Below are 21,834 nucleotides of genomic sequence, written 5' to 3' on the forward strand. Positions count from 1 at the left end.
GTCAGGTTCAACATGTTTGCAGATGATTGATGTGCCTGCACTGAACGACTGCTCGTTCAGTGTAGGCACATCGCAGACTGGCAAATGACTGCACGATTACAATGTCGTAATTGTGCAGTCTTTTGCCTGTCTAGTGGGTGTGCGCCTTACGTGTCGATGGCATGAAACCGTAGATGGGAAACCATTGATGATTTTACCCACCAATGGACATCCCTGCTTGTGCTACACAGTGGGACACAATCAAGGTAGGGTGTAGGTCCTCCACCATTGATGGAGGAAAAAAACAAATCAACCTTCAGTGGTTTTGATGGTTTCTAACATATTACCCAGTGTTTCTCAATCAAAGCAATGTTCCAGTGCAGTTTGCAATCTAAGGGTTCTATTTACTAAGCCTTGGATGGAGATAAAGTAAACAGTGAAAGTCCCAGCCAACCAGATCCTAACTGTCATTTTTCAAACAGAGTTTGTGACATGACAGTTAGGAGCTGATTGGCTGGTACTTTATCTCCAGTTCACTTTATCTCCATCCAAGACTTAGTAAATAGACCCCTAATTCCCTAACGCAGGTACATAAACACGTGCACCAAGGACAACTTACTGAGAAAGATGGGGACAGGGACTAATGGAAAGGATTAAACATTCTCTGTAAAAGTGCTGCATAACATGACTGCGCTATGAATACAGGTTAATAATAATACATGCTGCACTGAAATTACATAAGTACAGGTTAATAATTATAAATGCTGCACTGAAATTAATTCAGATTACAGTCAAGCAGCATTTGTATTTCAGAAGTGTCCGGATTTAAATAGCCAACGTTGCAATACTAGTAAATCGCAACATCTCATACCGCGAGTCATAAGGAAACGTCTGCAATTCATGCCACAAGTACTTTCTAATCTCAGTCACTAATGAATGACAAACAATCCTTAGAAAAGTGCCTCCCAAATGCACTGTATATAGTTTACATTGAGAGAATTCAGAATACTTATACAAACTGTAACCCTCATTGTGCTGACACTAGACAATGATGTCATGAACCACATGAAGCTGGCTGACAAGTCAAGATTCAGTTCCAGAAAACTCGGAGTGGTTACAGTTTTAAGAATTATTGTTAATGATAGTATCTTCTTCATCCAGAGTGTCATGTAACAAAAAGCTACAAGTATAAGCAAAGTATTGTCTCTTTACAGTATATTATATTATTACAACCCACTGGGACAGCAACTGTATGATTCAACATTTTATTGTATAATAAATTATACAGTAGATATATAGTACAACTAGCTGATGCCCATGGCTTCACCCACAATTATTATCATTTATTTATATGGCGCCACAAGTGTTCCGCAGCACATTACAAAGTACATAAACAAATAAGTAACCAGTGACTTACAATGCAATACAAAGCAGGACACAGACATGTATAATAAACATTGCTATATTAGCGACCTATACACCCCCATAAGCAGGCAGGTGTTAGTTGCCCTAGTGGGGAGTAAGAGATAAATTAAATTACAGTAGGGAGAAGCACAAGAGGGTAGAGAGCCCTGCTCAAAAGAGCTTACACTCTATAAGGGGGGGCAGACAAACAGGAGTGACACAGATGGGGTAGGCGGGGAAGGAGGAAGATGAAGCAGCAAGTTAGGATGAGAGCTGGAATGCTTTAATGAAATAGTGGGTCTTAAGAGCTCGTTTGAATGATTGTAGAGAGGCGCAGAGTCAGATGGGGAGAGGGAGGGAGTTCCAAAGGTGGGGAGCAGCGCGGGCAAAATCTTGGAGGCGGGATTGGGATTAAGTAAACAATTGGCATGAAAGGCACCGTGTATTAAGTGAACGAAGAGGACGGACACAAGAGTGAAGGGAGATGAGATCAGAGATGTAAATGGGAGAGGAATGGGTAAGGCTTTGTAAGTGAGTGTAAGAACCTTGAATTGGGTTCTGAAAGGGAAGGGGAGCCAGTGGAGGGCTTGTAAGAGAGGGGAGGCAGATGTAGAGCGTTCGGAGAGGAAGATGATCCGAGCAGCAGCACTGAGCACTGACTGGAGACGAGAGAGATAGGATTTGGGGAGGCCAGATAGGAGGAGGTTACAGTTGTCCAATCTGGAGATGATCAGTGAATGTATGAGGGTTTTGGTGGCATCCTGGGTGAGAAAGGGTCTGATCTTGGAAATATTCTTGAGATGGAAACGACAGGACTGCGAGAGGTTCTGAATATGTGGTTTGAAGGAGAGGGAAGAGTCCAGGATGACTCCAAGGCAACACACTTTTGTACTATATGAGATAGTTATGCCATCTATTAATAAAGAAATATTGGGACATGATGTAATGTGGGAGGGTGGGAAGACGATCAGCTCAGTCTTCGACATATTAAGTTTGAGAATCGCTGGGACATCCAGGAAGAGATAGCAGAGAGACAGTTGAAGATACGAGTCAGTAGAGAGGGGGAAAGATCAGGCGAGAAAAGGTAGACCTGAGTATCATCAGCATATAATGGAGGTCAAAAGAGCGGATGAGTTTACCTAGTGGAGGACGTATAGAGAGAATAGGAGAGGTCCAAGAACAGAACCTTGGGGAACACCTACTGTAAGAGGCTGTGGGGGGAAGGAGGAGGTATGAGAGGAAACAGAGAAGGAACGGTCAGAGGGTGGTCCACATTGTCAAAAGCAGCAGAGAAGTCAAGGAGAATGAGCAGTGATTAGTGGCCCTTGGATTTGGCAGCAAGGAGACCGTTGCTGACTTTTGTGAGGGCAGTTTCAGTGGAGTAGAGAGAACGGAAGCCAGACTGTAAAGGATCAAGGAGGGAGTGGGAGGAAATAAATGTGGTGAGGCGGTTGTAAACAATACGCTCAAGGAGTTTGGAGGCAAAAGCGAGGAGAGAGATTGGTCGGTAGTTAGAAAGGATGTTAGGATCAAGGTTAGGTTTTTTAAGATTAAGGAGGTGGGCAAGATGAGAGCAGGCAGAAGGAGAGATGTAGCGGAGGAGGTGGGAGCGGATAGGGTCGAGGGGAGAGATTGAAGGGGGGGGGGGGGGAGGACTGGATAAGGGCCTTAACTTCCTCCCCAGTCACAGGGGAGAAGGATGTCAGATTTGGAAAAATGGATGGGGAGGGGTGATCTGAGAAAGGAGGAGGTGGAGAGCTGGAAGACTGATTGGATATGATTGTCCTGATGTATGGAATCAATTTTAGATGTAAAATAGGTAGCAAAGTCAATGGTAGAGAGCAAGGAGGGGAGACGAGGAGGGGGTGGGCAGAGGAGGGAGTTGTGGGTGGAAAAGAGATGCTGGGGATTTGAGGACTGGGAGGAGATGAGATTCTTGAAATATAACTGTTTAGAGAGGGAAAGGGCAGCACTGTAGGATGACAGCAGGAATTTGAAATGGAAAAAATTTGCCTGAGAGCGTGATCTTCTCCACTGTCGCTCGGCGGTTCGTGAAAATTTTTTGCAGGTATCTAGTGCATTTGGAATGCCAGGGTTGAGGTGTGGATTTGCGAGGGTGAGTAGTGATCGCCGGAGCAAAGAGCAGAAGGAAGGCATTGTATAGGGAAGCAGCTTGTTCAGGGCAGGAGAAAGAGAGGATAGGGGAGAGAAGTGAGTCAAGGAGGGAAGAAAAGAAAGCAGTGTCGATAGCTTCAATGTTAAGCTTAGTGATGGTGGCTTTTGGAGGTAGAGGAGGGGAAGGAGAGAGGGATAGGTTAAAAGAGAGAAGGTGATGGTCAGAGAGGGTGAATGGGGAATTCGAGTAGGCAGAAATTAACACAACGGTGAGTGAATACCAGATCAAAAAATGGCCACTCACATGGGAGGGTGAGGAGGTCCATTGGGAGAAGACAAATGAAAAAGTGAGGGTAAGTAGTTTGAAGGCAGCGGATTCTGTGGGGATATCAATTGGAATATTGAAGTCACCTAGGATAATGGAGGGAAGGTCTGAGGAGAGAAAGTGAGGGAGCCAGGAAGCAAAGTTGTCAAGGAACTTGGAGGGTGGGCCGGGGGGACGGTAGATGACAGCTACTCTGAGGTGTAATGGTTGGAAGAGGCATATAACATGAACTTCAAATGTGGAGAATGTAAGGGATGGTTCTGAGGGTATGAGTAACCAAAGGATAGAAGGACCTCCACACCACCCCCATGGCGACCCCCAGGCCTGGGGGTGTGGGAGAAGGTGAGGCCCCCAATGAAATTGCCAATATTTGTTTTTATTTGGTGGCAGCAGTGCCTTCACCCACCATACACACCAATGTCAATGTGTGCCCTGTGCACAGACTGCTATGTAGTCTATCCTATTCACCCATCACTCACACCAATGTCACTGTGTGCCCTGTGCACAGACTGCTATGTAGCCTATACTATTCACCCATCACTCACACCAATGTCACTGTGTGCCCCTTGCACAGTCTGCTATGTAGTCTATCCTATTCACCTACCACTCACACCTATGTCACTGTGTGCCCTGTGCACAGACTGATATGTAGCCTATCCTATTCACCTACCACTCACACCTATGTCACTGTGTGCCCTGTGCACAGACTGCTATGTAGTCTATCCTATTCACCTACCACTCACACCTATGTCACTGTGTGCCCTGTGCACAGACTGATATGTAGCCTATCCTATTCACCCACCACTAACACCAATGTCACTGTGTGCCCTGTGCACAGACTGCTATGTAGCCTATCCTATGCAAGTGAATGCGGGCCCAAAGCCCCTCTCCCCCCACCCCTTACCGGCCTCACATGGTGCCACACCTCTCTCTTACATTGATGTTGTGAATACATTTTGATTTTGTTATTGCTCAGCTTTAACTTGATAGATCGAGATGAAACAAAGTGCAGGTTATTTCTAGGAGTTTCCACTAAAAAATGCACCAACTTGGAACAAACAGACTGACATGTCATACTAGCACAGATATGCCGAAATTTAATTTGACATATGCTAAGTGCCTGCAACCATTATTATGCAAGCAAACATCTGAATGAACTCAAAATAGCACGGGTATTATTGTAGGACAAATAGTCACACTGACAAATTGTCTGACAAATCTAGCACGTTGAAGGTCAAAATAATAGTCTGTCTCTTAATGACTGTAACTTTGGATTTAAATAACTACTGCCTATAATCACTGCGTTTTATCCAGACTTCAAAACAACAAGCAGGCAGTGAAGGTGTGAATAGAACAAGTGAGACACCTCATAAATTCTATTCCTTTGTTAAACCAGAGTAAGATGTAGACAGACATTGTGACTCTGACAATACACAGAAAAACATTGACTGGATACATTTATTTACCCAAAGCATGTTTGGGGCTCTTACCGACTCAGCCGCTGAAGGGTAATGTAACCAGACAAGCAATAAATGACTGTGATAAAAGATGAATGACCTGAACAGCTACACAGCAGAGATAAAAGTTTCTTTCTGCTTTAAGATTTCTTTTCAATTTGACAGTGTGTAAAAAATAGATTAAGGTTTAAAGACACAGGAGGTTATTTTCTGACATAGTGCAAATCCACAGCAGCCAGGGAATGACTTTCATTACGCTGGCCGCACATGTCGTACTAGTAACACAATAATGTCAAACTGGCCAATATCGCTGTCTGTGTATACAAAATCAGTGGTTGTCCCCAGGAATGAATCTATCAAGAATACTCTATAATCTGGTAAACAGATGGGCCGGTCTATTTTTACGCATGACCACCAGAAGATCAAATAACTGTATCCTGGGTATTTTCAACCATTTCTCATTAAATTATACAGGTCTAATCTATTTTGTCTTAAATCAGCACAATTGAATCACAGAATAAATCTTCCTGCGGTGTGGTCTCTATTGTCACCCAAAGTTAGAAGACCTCAACAGTAGGCACAACTAAACAGTAATAAATACCTACATTGCCTGCAATCTGTACAAAATACTATAGTATTATTCTGTACATGTGTAACCATGGCGACAACCCAACGATGACTCCTTGAGATAGATTAATACAGTCATATTCACGTTAAAACAAATAAGCTGCCAGACATCAATTCACATCTCCCTGATTTACATTATTGGGCGGCTTCTGTAAAAAAAAAATTTTTTTTTCAGGGCTTCAATGTGTCCTTGTTTTTTTCTATAGAGAATTCTTTCCCAAGATCCAAAAAATTCCCCATTCAACGAGAATTAAGGGCGAATTACAGCAAACACTGAAGACCACACCATGCTCCATTGTGAAGCATCACATTACATATATTTTATTATTTTTTTGTTGCTGTTTGGAGGATCTCTCAGCATTCAAGTGTTTTATATAAATTAATAAAAATTACTGTGTTATGAAATGCAAGTAGTAGAGGATATTAATGAATATAAGGTAAGGACTTAGCCTGTGTGGTAGTTCCTGTGTTGTTCAGTTCTACTCTGTCAATCTTCAGACAGGGAAAGGTACAATATTTTGATCGATGACCTTCATAACCATCACAAGGGCAGCTGATGAGGGCATAAGGTCTTGTCCATCTCAGGGGGGAGCTCACAGTGATTTATGCAGGGTCTATAAAAGAGGCTCTCTCCATGGGCTGCCTGGCAGTACATGAGGAGGGAGCTGTGCATCTTAATCCACAATCTACATATAATGCCCCAAATTTATTTATCCCCGTGCTTGTGTGGGTTTCCTTCAGGTACTCTGGTTTCATCCCACACTCCAAAAATATACTGGTAGGTTAATTGGGTCCTGACAAAAACATTATGCGCAATGTACACCTTCCCTAGATTAGCGAGCAGGAAAATATATATTAGTATACTTGTCAGCTTTTCATACCTGCTCGCTGTGTAGCCAGGTTAGTACTTTGTAGTGAGTATCAGTATTTGGCTGTGACTACGTAGTACATATACTACCTAACTTCATGTCATTCAACAGTATTACACAGCACCAGGAGCAAACTTGAGGGGCTGATCAAACCAATGCCAGGAAGGGGTATCCGGTTGTTTGATCGACCTAACTGAGATCGACAATACATACATCGACCACAGTACATCGAGTCCAACTAGTTCGACAGGAACAATTGCTCCACAAACCAAAGATCGACCAGACCCCTAGATCGACCACCAGAAGATCGATACGGACATGAGATCGACACAACATAAGATCGAAACAAAGCATATCGATGATATGCAGATCAACAACAAACAAGATAGACAGAATAACAGGTCGAAGCCAAATAGGTAGACAGTTAATTAATCAACAGATCAAAGATCGACTAGTCCAAGATCGATGCCACTAGGTCGACAGTTAATAGATGGAGAGATAAAAGATTGAGACATTATTTTTAGACAATACAAAAAGGTATACATATCCTACACGCTGCCCGCTAACAGCGCAACCCCCGACACAACTTTCAACCGTGGAACTACAGGTCCCAGCCAGCCCTTTCATCCCTGCAGGTGATCCTAGCCATGCAAGCCCCCTACATCCACCCTGCAGCCCTTGTCCCTAATTGCTGGGCACCCCCATGTGCTGCAGCGCACCCCTTCATCAACCCACCCCCCACGTGCTAAGATGATGGCCGCTAAAAGCGCATATTCCAATGCTACTTTCAACCGTGGAACTACAGGTCCCAGCCATCCCTTTCATCCCTGCAAGCGCTCCTGACCATGCAAACCCCCCGCTGTCACCCTGCAGGCCTTGTCCCCAATTGCTGGGCACCCCCATGCGCTGCAGTGCACCCCTTCATCAACCACCCCCACCCCCCCGTGCTCCTTGCTGTTCCTGGGCATCTGAACCTGGGCGCATGTTTACCCCGGCAATAAAAAGCCGACTTGATTAAGATGCTGCCATCTAGTTTAAGACGCTGCCCGCTAGTAGTGGGGCTGTATCTTAAGCTAGAGGGCTCGTTATTGCCAGGGAGAAGATACGCCCAGGTTCAGGCGCCCAGGAACAGCAAGAAGCACAGGGGTGGGGGGGGGGGGTTTGATGAAGGGGTGCACTGCACAGCATGGGGGTGTCCAGCAATTAGGGACAAGTGCTGCAGGGTGGATGTTGGGGCAAGCATTGCCAGGAGCACTTGCATGGATGAAAGGGCTGGTTGGGACCTGTAGTTCCACAGTTGAAAGTAGCGTTGGGGGATGCACTATTAGCGGGCAGCGTCTTAAGCTAGATGGATGCGCACATGTCCAGGATAGTGTGGAGCACAGGGGGGGGGTGATGAAGGGGTGCACTGAAGCGCATGGGGGTGCCCAGCAATTAGGGACAAGGGCTGCAGGGTGGATGTAGGGGGCTAGCATGGCCAGGAACACTTGCAGGGATGAAAGGGCTGACTGGGACCTGTAGTTTCACGGTTGAAATTAGCGTCGGGGGTTGCGCTATTAGCAGGTAGCGTGTAGGATATGTATACCTTTTTGTATTGTCTAAAAGTAATGTGTCGATCTTTTATCTGTCGATCTATTAGCTGTCAATCTGTTATTATGTCTATTTGTGTGGTGTCGATCTATTAACTGCCTACCTATTTGGTTTTGAACTTGGAACATTGGGCCTGATTCAGACCCACTCGCGGCCGGCTGTCCGCTCGCAAGTGGGTCGATGTTCTGCACTGAGCATGCGCACGACGGAGGGAGCTCCGTCGTGCGCATGCGCCAGACGCGACGAGCGAAGGAAAGTCCTTCGCTCGTTGTGTCTGATCAAAGGGGGCGTGCTGTCGATGTTGATTGACAGCACGCCCCCTTTGGTGGGCGTGCCTCCCTGACGGGGGCGTTCCTACGGGAACGCCTCCCGTCAGAAGCCGGCCCACTGACATCACTAGTGATGTCAGTGGGAGTGATTTTGGCTCTGATAGTGCCAAAATCACTCCGGAGCTTTGCGGTTGAAAACCTCAACCGCAGGCTCCGGCTCGCAGTTTCGATGGTCGCGATGGTCACGACCATCGCGGCCATCAAAATGCACGCTCGTATAGGCTGTGGGTGGTGACCCACAGCTATACGAGCGTCCAGGAGGACGCTCCATTTTCATGGAGGGTGGCCCTCATTCAGAGCGTGCGCTCTGCTCAGAGCGTACGGCTCTGAATGAGGACCATTGTCTATTAGTTGTCGATCTACGTTGTGTCGCCCTTATATACCTTTCGATCTTACATATTCTATATATTACATATCGATCTAATGTCCCGTTTAACTATATTACTGTCTGACTATTGTTACTGTCTATCTATACTTAGTCTATCTAAACTACATGTCAAACTAACGTGGTCGACCATTTAATGGTCGAACAAGACGCGTCCGATCTAATAATCCACACCCCAAGGGGGGATGGGGACTGCTCACAGTATTGCAGGAATCATGGCTGATGGATTACCACTGTGTAGCCCTGAGTTTGTGCTTTACTGCTGTTTGATTCAGCCAGTGAGAGCATGATGCAGCCTCTTACAGTATAGGGTACATTTCACTTCTTCATCACTCCAATTAGCCATCACTGTAGTAACTGTAGGGGTATTAAACCTTTTCAGACTGCCGGAATGCTGCCTCTGCTGTTGTCTGCAGTGTGCTGCCTGTGTGACTGGCTGCTGACATCATCAAGTGAGACCCAGGAACATCCAATCACCGTTGTTTGCCGGATAACCAGGGTAGGGCCTGTTCACACTGCACATCAACCCGGCTTGTTCCCGAGTTCAACTCTGGTCGATTGCAGGATTGAGTTGCTGGACCCAGCAATTTTTCTGTTGGCGCGTTCTCACTGCACCTCGACCGGGTCGACCCGGCAATATCCCGGGTTACTTTTGCGATGTGAAAGGGGTATTAGTAAGGTTTTGGCTGCTATATTTCATCATATACAGAATAGAGCTAGCAGTCACTGTAGGGAAATGCAGCCTTCTAATCGTGTTTACACATATAAAAGGTTCATGTCTCCTATCAAGCACGTTTGTTTTAATCTTAAAACATGACAAATCACACAGACCTAAACATGAAATAAGACAAAATACAGGCGCTACACGCATACAGGAAAACAGACAATTTTGAAACTCTGGCTTGCAAATGCATGTTCTGAAACATAACTATTAGCATATAAGGTTTAGTCTAACATTAATCAAGACCCCCATCTATAAGTAGGGTTGACTTTACCCTTATATGGGCACAAGCACATCTGACTATAGCTATATACAAGGTTTATCATTATACGTATGTATGGGAAAATATGAGGACAACCCCCTCCTCTCCCAGAGTAATAATAATCAGATTTCCTTTAAAGCAAATAACTCTGAAATACCACTGGCATACAAGACGGGCCCAGCAAAGTAGAAAATAAAAAGTTTAACAACTAAAAATGCTTCTTTCAAACTACTGTAGGCAGACGTGAGCGTCTTCTGTGAGTCACTGTATGGCTGGATCGCTCAATAAGAACAATAAACCTTGTTACAATGCAAGGGGTGCAGATCCATTTATTTGATATATTTTGCATGCAGGGTAAATACTGGCTGCTTTTACATGTAGTGAACAAATACTGAGCAGCTTTGTTTTTATAGCAAAACGTAGAATTAAGCTAAGACATCCCCTTCCCAACTCTAATCCTATCCGCACATTTAAATCTGCCCACTCCGATATCCCCCCATTTTTGGTAATACCCACAAATCCCTGGTGCTCCATATCTTGGTGCACCGGGATCACAGTGGTCTTCGTATTGATGGATACACCAGTGCCACCAATGGCTAAATCTTTCATCAGCAGTTTTCCATCTGTAATGTCAAACCTGTAACTTAGATCGAGCTCCAACTAAACTGATTAACAGCTAATCATTGTTTGGGTACTATGGATTTAATGCAGATTTGCAAGGGTTTAATCTTACTACTTCAATTGGATTTAATAATAGCCACTGTTTATCTTTAGCAGCCAAAAGCCACTGCTCATCTTTAGTAGCTAAAAGCCACTGTTTATCTTTAGTTGTTACTTTATTAAGCACTGATAAAAAAAAAGCCCAAAAGCAGTGACCTATGATGCCTTTATCTGGCCATGGAACTCCTCTGTGACATCTAATATCCCTATCAAATAATGGAAGGGCTACATTATTCCATATAGAAACATTGATGAGGAACCAAGCGGTAAAAACATCTAAGGACTGTGAATCTCTGAGATACTGATCTAGAATGGCACATTGCCCAGGATCGCACGCCGGCAGGAATACACCAAAATATACTTTCCCCACAAACAACTGGCAGCACTGTGCCCTCAGGCTAATCTGCTCGCATGACACTGCAGCAACGCTCGGCTGGCTCTGTCACATTCCTGTAATGCTCTGGTGTAGTCTGGTTATTAGATACAGTAGCTAGGACAGCAGTGAGAAGGTTAACTGTGCAGCAAGTAATAGAATTGTACGATTCCTACATTTTCCTTACATCATACACAGACTGACTGCCCACCATGCTGCTCACTGGCCATTACGCTATGCGTGGAACCTAGACGTAGCATGTACTGTACCAAGGCACCAAGAAAGGACGAGAGAGAGGCTGGGGGTTACTCACAATTGCTGTGTGAGTTTAAATGGCCAACACATTTTAATGGATCACTCAAGGAGGGGATGTATCAAATCTCCTGAAGAGGACAAATGAAGATGTTATCTACAGCAAGCAATCAGCTTCTAGCTAACATTTATCAAGTGCATTCTATACAAAGATAGCTAAAAGCTGCTTTTCTCCGCTTTAGAAGGTTTGATACATTTCCCATCATCTGGGGTGTCCAGACCCAGCTGCAAGTGTGGCTCCACAGGAAGAGAGATGCATAAATGTGGTCGGGTGAGCAGTGCTACCGCCGACCTGCCGGATGGGTTTTTTTTACAGACCCCTGTGTTTTCCAAAAGTGATTCATAACTTGAGTGTCAAACTGGAGGCGCTCATTCAGGAGCCCAACTAGAACTTTGTGGGCCTCATAGCAACATTTTGAAGAGGCTCCCAATGCTTCTAGAGTGCAGCAATCTCTCTGCAGCATTTGTTCATTTAATGCCCCATAATAGTACCCTTGTTAATTTTATGCACCATAGTAGTGTCTTGTTCACATAGTTTCCCCAGGTCATATTATGCCACAATGAAGATCTGTAAGCTCACATTATGCCATATTGTAGTGTTCCAGTTCACATTATGCCACACAAAGCCCCCAGTCCGCATTGGCGGGTTCCTGCTTACTGTACTCCTTGGCCTCAGCCGGTTTCTTATTCCCCTTGTGCTCTGAGCACCAAATCTGCTGCACGTGATCCACTGCGAGGTGAAGGGCTGGTAAAAAGGGACAGTCTACAAACTATTTGCTATTGAATACAGTAGTATCATGGCGAGTAGTTTGCAGACTGTCCCATTCTGTACAGTCACCTGTTTTTACTGTGCCTTCGGCACAGCTGCAAATGTGAGTGGGTTGAAGGGAAGAAGGATCACAGAGATGGGCCTCCTAAGCCTCCTGGCCCCATGGTAACAGCATCACCTGCACCGCTACATTTATGTCCCTACACTCATCCTTATTTGAAAATGATAGGGTCAAGTAGCATGGCTTGGGTGAAGTAGCATGTAGGGCCACTGGGTAGGGTATGGGATGCCGACGCGTGGGATCCCGGCGGTCAAAATCCCGATGCTGGCATCCTGACGGGGTTAGAATACCGACAATAGTCGGTAAGTATCCTAACCCTCTCCCTAACCCTCCCTTCCAGCTGCCTAAACCTAACCCTCCCCACCCAGTGCCTAACCCTAACCCCTTCCCCCTCCTAGTGCCCAACTCCTAACCCTAACCCTCCCTCTAACCCCACGGTCGGAACATCGGTGCTGGGTTTCTGACAGGTGTTGGGAATACGGCGCCGGCATCCTGCGTGTCAGTATTATAAGAACATCCCGGGCCACTGTTAGTTGGGCGCACTGCACATACCTAATCAATTAAACAGAAAGCATAACGTAAACATATATTGTTGAAGAAATTTTGCCTTCCAACTAGTACAGCCACAAAAGCCCTCACTTGTTAGGCAGATACTAATGGTGGGTACACACTAGACGATATGCTCCCTGAGCGATATCGTGTAGTGTTGTCCCCGGCAGGCTGTGCTCAAAGTCGTTCATGAGACAGGAGTACAGATGCATACTGTATTTTATTAATTTCTATTAACATATTGATGTAGAATTTCAGAGCTAAAGCCAGAGTATGACAAGCAGGCAGGGATTCAGATGTAAGAGCAGTACAAGCACAGGTAAGCAGCTTCCAATGCTTCAATAGATCCGCCAATTTATTTTCAGTTCAAATACAAAAATTGGACTAAAAATGCAGCAGTCTGACAGAGAAAATGACATTTCATCTCTACCTTGTGCCTGACGCAATAGCAGTTTCACAAGGATGGTATTTTGGCTTTAAGGAAAGTGGAAGCTATGGGGGTAATCTTCTAGATAGATGATGTATGATGTTTTTAGATCAATAGTTACAAGTAGTTCTGTTCATTTTACTGTTTAAAAACAGAACATGTAGGTGCAGCTCTCAGGTTATCTCTGCACTGTCTATACAGATTATGTGAACCATGTTGTTAGAAAGCTGGGTTCTGCTGGAGATGTAATCTGGTAGAAGATAAATAGCAGAACTCAGCACTATTCGCTGCTACAAGAGGAAGACGTATGGGTACACCAGTCTGACACCCCCATAACCATTACTTACATCTTCTTTAGGGAATGCTCCCACTTATTTTGACTGTTTCAATAACAGATTTAAAGATTTGCTTTTTATACTAAATGCAAGTGACGATACAGCCTAGAAATACGAACATGGCCTTACAGAGTTGTTACTGATGCAGATAACCAAAATATAACAAAGTGTCAGTATAAAATGATCCTAGAATAGCTGCTGAAAAACACCAGAAATACATATATATACATATATATATATATACACACACACACACACACATACAGTCAGGTCCATAAATATAGGGACATTGACAGAATTTTCATATTTTGTCCTCTATTCACCACCACAATGGCTTTGAAATGAAACAAACAAGATGTGCTTTAACTGCAGACTTTCAGATTTAATTTGGTGATGTCTATGCGTTCCAGACTTCAGGCTGTAACTGCCTGCAAAGGATTTGCAACAAAGTATTAAAAAGTGAAAGTTAGATTTAGGATTGTTTAGTTTGTCCCATTACTTTTGGCCCCTTAAAAAGTGGGAGGCACATATAGAAACCGTTGTAATTCCTACACCGTTCACCTGATTTGGATGTAATTACCCTCAAATTAAATCTGAAAGTCTGCAGTTAAAGCACATCTTGTTTGTTTCATTTCAAAACCATTGTGGTGGTGACTTGGGGCCAAAATCTGAAAATTCTGTCAATGTCCCAATATTTATGGGACACACACACACACACACACACACACACACACACACACACACACACACACACACACACACACACACACACACACACACACACACACACACACACACACACACACACACACACACACACACACACACACACACACACACACACACACACACGTCAGGGGTGGGGAACCTTTTTTTCTGCCAAGGGCCATTTTTATATATATTACATATACGGGGAGCTGTAAGGGCAGCGATGTGACAGTCTGAAGTGTCCTAAGGACGCTCCAGCCGGCACTGCTGCATATATTCTGGCTGCAGGGTGCCATTGTAGACACCCTGCTAACCAGATGAGGCTAGCAGAGAAAAGCTCAGAGGTCCAAACCAAATTACTAGATGGGTCTTATACGGCCCCTGAGCCTGAAGTTCCTCGTCCCTGATATATATACACACACATACATATATACACACTAGCTAAGGTGAGATTAAGTTGAAGGGAGGAGTTCTCTTTTCTTATGCACACCAAATTTCCAGTATTTAACAAAAGCAAAGAGAAAAGTAAAGAGCACATTACAGCAGCAATCCCATGTTAAAGTCTATGAGGAGTCAGGGCCTGATTCAGAGCCGGACGCTCTGACCAGAACGCTCGCTCTGAATCAGGGCCCTCCTACCTAAAAAAGGAGCGGCCTCCTGGCCGCTCGCATAGCTGTGGGTGACCACCCACAGCTTATGCGAGCGGCCAAAAAGATGGTCGTGATGGTCAAGACCATCGCGCCCATCGGGCTTGCGACGAGACCCTGCGGTAGGGCCTCGGTGACCGCAAGCCCTGGAGTGATTTTGGCTCTATCAGAGCGAAAAACACTCCCACTGACATCACTAGTGATGTCAGTGAGGCCGGACCCAGACGAAAGGCGTTCCCATGGAAACGCCTCCGTCTGGGCAGCAACGCCCCCGGCACACCCACCAAAGGGGGCGTGCTGTCAGTCACCATCGACAGCACACCCCCTTTGGTGCGAGACCCATAGCGACAGCTTGGCTGTCGCTATGCGGGTCTCGCGCATGCGCATGACGGAGCTCCCTCTGTCGTACGCATGCGCATTAGGGCTCCATCGACCCACTTGCGAGCGCTCTGAATTAGGCCCTCAGTCTGTATTTATAATTTTCCTTTGGTCTACTGCTTCAGGCTACTACAGATGTGTCCTCATACACCTAGGGAGCGATTCAATTGTATGAGAGAATTAAAAGTGGCCGGGGGGTTTTGGGCGACCATCTCCGAGGCTGCACTTATCGCGGATTTCTACTTGCAGACTCCTGAGGTGCTAGCAGAAATCTGTGTAAAGTAGGGCTTTGGAGCTGGACGCGAGTTCTGGATGAGCCTTAACTGCAGCGCGCTCGGCACTTAGCATGGAAGAGGCTGCTTAACACAGTTAATACCATGAAATAGGGTGCAAAAATACGTCCATTACAAAATAATTGAATTAGCTCCCCAGCCATTTTAGACGGGAGCTTATTCTCTAAAACAATTGAATCATCCCATAGGTGTAAGAGTGTAGCATATTTTTTATTTTGTCACATCGCAGACGTTGCAAAACACCAAAGTATGCTGGAGACACTGGGCTGCGTATAACTGCACAGGACTTAGCTTTAGACATGTACAAAGTCGCAGGCAAAGCACAACGGAACTTAGCATGGGAAGAAGTCGCGGCCGCCGCATCGTAGCACTACGTATACAGATTCAGACTCAGACGCACGCAGATGTACAAATCTCGCACAGCATATTGATCAGTGCAGTCTAGCAAGAATAGTTTTGTCACTTCCAGTGTTTCCATTTTTTTCGAACAAGACGAAGATTTTTAGCATGAAAGACGCTGAACATGGCCGAGTTGCATGGCACCTGGCACAGTGAGAGTGGCTGTTTGGCGAGACTGAAGCCGCAACGTATGAGGACACATCTGTATTAATGAGTTACAATGATTACAATTAAATTTTATGACTACCACAGTCACACTACACATGATATGGTGCCTGATTCCGAGCTGCATGCCCTACCCGATGTTTGATGCAGCCTTCATCTACGAATGTGTCTGTCGCACTGCACATGCATACAGAGTTGGAGTTGGAAGTGAGGTGCATGGGAGACGCACAGCCTCGGAAATGTATTGAAAAAGGAGTGGGTGTCCCTTGTCGGTGACAGGGAGGTCACTCAGCGGACGCACGGAGATGGTCACGTGTTAAGGGAATGTCGCGGACATGTCACTGAAAGAGGTTATGTACAGAGACGCTCAACCACTCACATAGGTGGCCATAATTGGATGTAGAAACTGCATCTCCCATAGGCTTGGTACAAGTTTCAAATGTGCAACCAATGGTGATGTCTTAAGATGCAGCAATTGGTATTTCAGCGTTGACAATGAGCACCTCAGTCCGCGCACATTCGGACGCACAGATGTATACCAGGAAAGAAATTTGTGGCAGCACTTGCATAAACTCGCAGGGGCAACCGCCAAAAGACAGACATGGCCATTGCTATGTTAGTCTCTGCCCCATAGAGAGCAGAGAGGCTTTAGACTTCTATCTGAGCTCTGCCTTTCACTGTGACATCCTGCCACACTCCAACATCACTGAACTTGCTGAGAGCTACAAGTCTGTGGCAGCCATAATTATCAGCCCTCCAGAGAGGTTTTTGACAAAGGGATAACAGAAAAAAACAGAAGTACTTAACTTGCTATTAAAATAAAACAATCTGTTGTGGGATTGCTGCTCTAAAATAATGAATACAAGAGAATATCTCCTACCTGATGTAGCAAGTATACGTGCAATGTTACAAATCTTACGGTCTATCAAGGTAAACAATGTTGAATCTATATGATAAATATCAGGTTCATTTTGTTAAATTTTTGAAGTCACACAAGTTATGTTATGTTTTTCTTGCATACAGGTGCCCAAAATTGTGCCCCATATTGCTGATGTGGCCCGACCAGGAACGCACACAGCACAACTATTACCACAGCCAGGGTAACTAACCTTACATTTTTGTACATTAAACTGCAATTTTCTTGTCCAACTTTCTAATTTCCATAAATTATTTAAAATCGAGTAACAAGTCTATTCTACATTTAGAACTCTACGTAGTCATATTATCTGCAAATATAGGCAGTATGATCTAAGCGATCTATATTACAAATGTCATTAATGAAAAAGTTTACTAAGGACAGGGTTTAAATACTGATCCCTGTGATGCCCCACTGAGGACTGTAATCAATTGTGAATGCGCTCCACATTTTTAAGCCAGACAGCTACATGCACATACATTTTACTGTAATTCTAGTATTTAACATTTATGTATATAGTGTCACCTTACTCCATAATGCTTTACAGTGGGAACAAACAAAGAAATAAATCAAAACTGGTTACTAACAAGCAGACAAAATGTGCGTACACACTAAGACATATTTCAGACAATATATCGTTCCGACGTGGATTGGAATTATATATCGTTCAGATTGTTCAGTGTGTATGGGTGACTGCGCGTTCCCACGTTTCATTTGTCACACCTTCAGAAGATCCGGCTGCCAACACCATGCCTCCGGATGTGGGGGGTAGGAACAATAGATCGACCGGACGTACACCAGATCGTGCAGTGTGGCCCTGATTCAGAGCCGAACGCTCTGACAGAGCGCTCGCTCTGAATCAGGGCCGTCCTTCTTAATTTTTAGAGCGGCCTCCTGGCCGCTCGTAAAGATGTGGGTGACCACCCACAGCTATAGCGAGCGGCCAGGAAGATGGTCGCAATGGTCATGACCATCGCGACCATCGGGCTTGCGACGAGACCCTTGTGGTAGGGTCTCGTTGCCGCAAGCCCTGGAGTGCTTTTGGCTCTATCAGTGATGTCAGTGGGGCCGGCCTCAGACGGTAGGCGTTCCCATGGGAACACCTCCATCTGGGCAGCCACGCCCCACTCAACATACACAGCAGGCCCCCTTTAGTGCGAGACCAGGCTATCCAGGTCTCGCGCATGCGCACGACGGGTCCGGCTCCATCGTGCACATGTGCACTGGGCCAACATCGACCCGCTTGGGAGCGCTCAGCGCTCCCCAGCGGGTCTGAATCAGGCCCTGTGTATGCACCACCCGATATATTGTGCCGCCGCTGGGCGGGAGCACGCATCATGAGTGACATAGTCGGTACACACTGGCCGATGTGGAAGATACGTTGTCCGATCCGCCGGGTCGGACGACATATTGTCTAGTGTGTTCCTGGCTTAAAGTGGACCTGACTTGCAAGCTTACAATCTATAGGGAAACAGCACTTTCATACATGAGGTGAAAAGTTACAAATAGCATATTGGTGCAGCCAGACTGCAAAGGGAAAAAAGTGATTAGTGGGTTATATGATCCGGTCCTACAGCAGTGTTTAAGGGTCAATAATTAGCATAGTAGGAGAATAATATTTTGTATGATCTATGTAGAGGGGTGGTAATCGGGTAGGATAGAGGGTGGGCCGGGAATTGATCAGTTTGCTTGAAAATGGGAGATTACTGGGAATCATTGCATGTTTGGACGCTAGGGGAACATTGTACAAGATCTATGTTATACAATGTTCCACAGAGTAGGTGCTGCCAAAACAAGACTTGCAACAGAGTTAAAGGGAGCAAGTAATGTCTGTTGAAAAAAAAAGCAGATTATGGGGCAGATTTGATTAGCTGTGGGCTGTACTGTGTGGCATCTTCTCTTGGGAAAAGTGCCGGAAGCTGTTCAATTAGCCTGCGATCAGCCAAAGACTAGCCCTGGGGGAGCACTTATAATGCATGGTCTGAGCAGCGGGATTGAGTTGGATGATATTATGAGACTATTCAAGAGATATTTGCCTTAATGTCCTTGTATATCAGTAGAAAATCGTTTTACTGGCTTCAGTAAAAACTACATGCAACCTAACCTCTGGAATTCCCAACCTTGCTCCATCCATCCTCCTAGCCTTCAGACAGGCTCATGTTTTCATTCTAGCTCATCACCCCTCCTACTAATGCTGCAGTTTGTGCCCTCACTCCCCATTGTGTCCACCCATATCCCCAGGAGATTATAAACTCATATGAGCTCTCCCTTTTGTCTTCTTTACATTATTATGCTAAAAGCATGCTATTATGTATTCATGTGAATCTATGTAATGTCTGCATTAATCTGTACTTATGTATTCTGTTGTCAATTTTATCCCCCTGTATGGCGCTAATGAACCCATGAGGTGCATTATAAATATAATATAATAAATAAATCTATGCAGGGACTGGCAGAGTACAGTAGCAGGAGGAGTAAAACAGCAGCACTCCTACCATGGCAGAATCTTTTATTCAGTATTGGAATACAACATCAGATTATAATGCTATAGGTTGCTTTATTTAATTACTGAGTGCCAATAGGACACAGAACACCTTAAAGCCACACAGAGATGAGAGTACAATGGGTCAAAACATTTCAAATGAAATAACTGAAGTGAGCAGTGATTAATGTCCTAATGTTGCATCCTGTAGCCATTTGCAAATACATTTTGAATTACTGGGAAAACAATCTATAAAAGGTTATTCCTGTCTTGGAAGGAGCAGTTGATAAAATGACAGGTCGTTGTCTGTACTTACAATGTAGCAGCATTTCGGGGAGAAGGCGTATGTTCCACAGACATGCAGGTGTGTATGATTAAGCCTCTGCAAGAGCCTTATATGGTTGAAGCACTCAGTCTGCAGGCAAAAGAAAAATGAAATTATATTCTGGAGCACTAAATTCTGCTGGTGAGGAGACAAACTAATCTTACATTAAACAGCAACAGACTGACCTCAGCAGAACGTTTGCTTCTAAGATCCACTGTGAGTATGGGAAAACTCAAAGTAATAAAATTTTGAAGATAGAATGTGTTCCTTAGCAGTGAGAATGTTTAAATCAAATAGTAAAATAGTTTTAGTTTTAATAGTTGGGGTAGTAGCAGTGAATGGATTTATACACACAAACACAGTCATATATACAAATACACTCATGCACATATGTATATTAAAAACTTTAACAACTACTTTGCAATACTAGAAAACAAATAAAAAAACACCAATTTCTAAAAATGACATTTCTAGGCCACCGTAGTTCATCCACATTGTGGCACTACTGGCCCTTACTACTATTGTGAGTTTTAGATTAGCCTGGCTTGTGCGGCTTTTGTATTTTGAAATTTTCTACGGACTATTGCTCATGTCTATACAGTATGTGTATCCTAGTTTTCAAAACACCATCTTGTTTAACACACAAATCCTTCATTTAAATGTTCAGTTTCCAAGACTCAGGATGCTAAGAAATTAATAAAAGTAATGTATATATAGTACGTTAACTGTTTTTCAGATAACTGGCACCAAAATATAAACCATACACTGGTCAGCAGGAAGTGTCCCTCCTATTGAATGTAAAGCTGGCCACACACTAGACCAACTTACATCCAACCAGCCAACTTGTTGATTGGTTGGAATGAAAATCTGGTAAGGAATGAAAGCAAATGACAATCAGCAATTTGCTCCCAAACGCCGGAAAATGGACAAAAACTGTTGTTTGAACAAATTGTTTAGATCAAACATTTAACAAACTTGTCTTACGACCATTTTCATCTGTTTTCTGGCATTTAGGAGCAAATTGCTGATCATCATTTACTCCTACTCCTTACCAGATTTTCATTCCAACCAATCAACAAGTTGGATGGTTGGATGAAAGTTGGTCTAGAGTGTGGCCAGCTTAAGGCTATAAGTCACGGTCACCAGTTTAGCTTCATGACTAGAGGTGGGTATACACTAAACGATATATCGTGCAATCTTGCTAGTTTAGACTAATCTGCATGACCACATGTCGTTCATTTTGAATTACTGGGAAAACAATCTATAAAAAGATTATTCCTGTCTTGGAAGGAGCAAAATATATATATATATATATATATATATATATACACACACACACACACATATACACACACACACACACATATATACACACACCTCATGGATGAATACCTTGTGGAAGCCATTATCACCCACAATGAACAGTGCAGTGGCTGACCACGAGTGCTTAATAATCGTGACCAGCGGCATCTGGACAGAATTGTCCATTGTAACAGACATGTGACACTGACGCATAACGAATCCACATTCAATGCAGGAGGTGCCAGACGAAGGTCAGCAGGTCAGTGCAGTGTTCTTTATCTTCCATGGAATATGGGAGAAGAAGACACACTAGAGTGCCCCTGTTAACACTATGACACCGGACACAGCGCCTCACCTGGGATCGTGATGTGGCTAATTGGACCCTGGAGGATGGGCGTGGTCAGATGAGCAGCAGTTCCAATTGTTTAGGGCTGATGGTGGGGTTCGGGTGTGAGGCAGAACCCATGAGATCATGGCCCCCAGTTGTCAAAAAGTCACCATGCTGACTGGTGGTGGTTCCATAATGATGTGTGGTGTGTTCACGTTCCATGGGCTGGGTCCGCTTGTCCGTCTGAACACGTCATTGACTGGTAACCACTACGTTGTATTG

The 21,834-nt window shown here is 44.5% G+C and overlaps 1 protein-coding gene across 3 annotated transcripts in view; it reads right to left on the reverse strand.

The window, feature by feature from the left end:
* SEMA4G (semaphorin 4G) overlaps positions 1-21,834 on the reverse strand; it is a 269,472-nt gene that overhangs the window by 83,908 nt on the left and 163,730 nt on the right. For all 3 annotated transcript variants that reach the window (XM_088448694.1, XM_088448696.1, XM_088448695.1), the window contains exon 5: positions 19,914-20,012. In XM_088448694.1, coding sequence (XP_088304820.1) covers positions 19,914-20,012 — 99 coding nt within the window. The remainder of the gene's footprint in view (positions 1-19,913; positions 20,013-21,834) is intronic.

Source organism: Taudactylus pleione, unplaced genomic scaffold (genome assembly GCF_031769625.1).
Source record: "Taudactylus pleione unplaced genomic scaffold, aTauple2 ptg000464l, whole genome shotgun sequence".
Classification (NCBI taxonomy): Eukaryota; Metazoa; Chordata; class Amphibia; order Anura; family Myobatrachidae; genus Taudactylus; species Taudactylus pleione.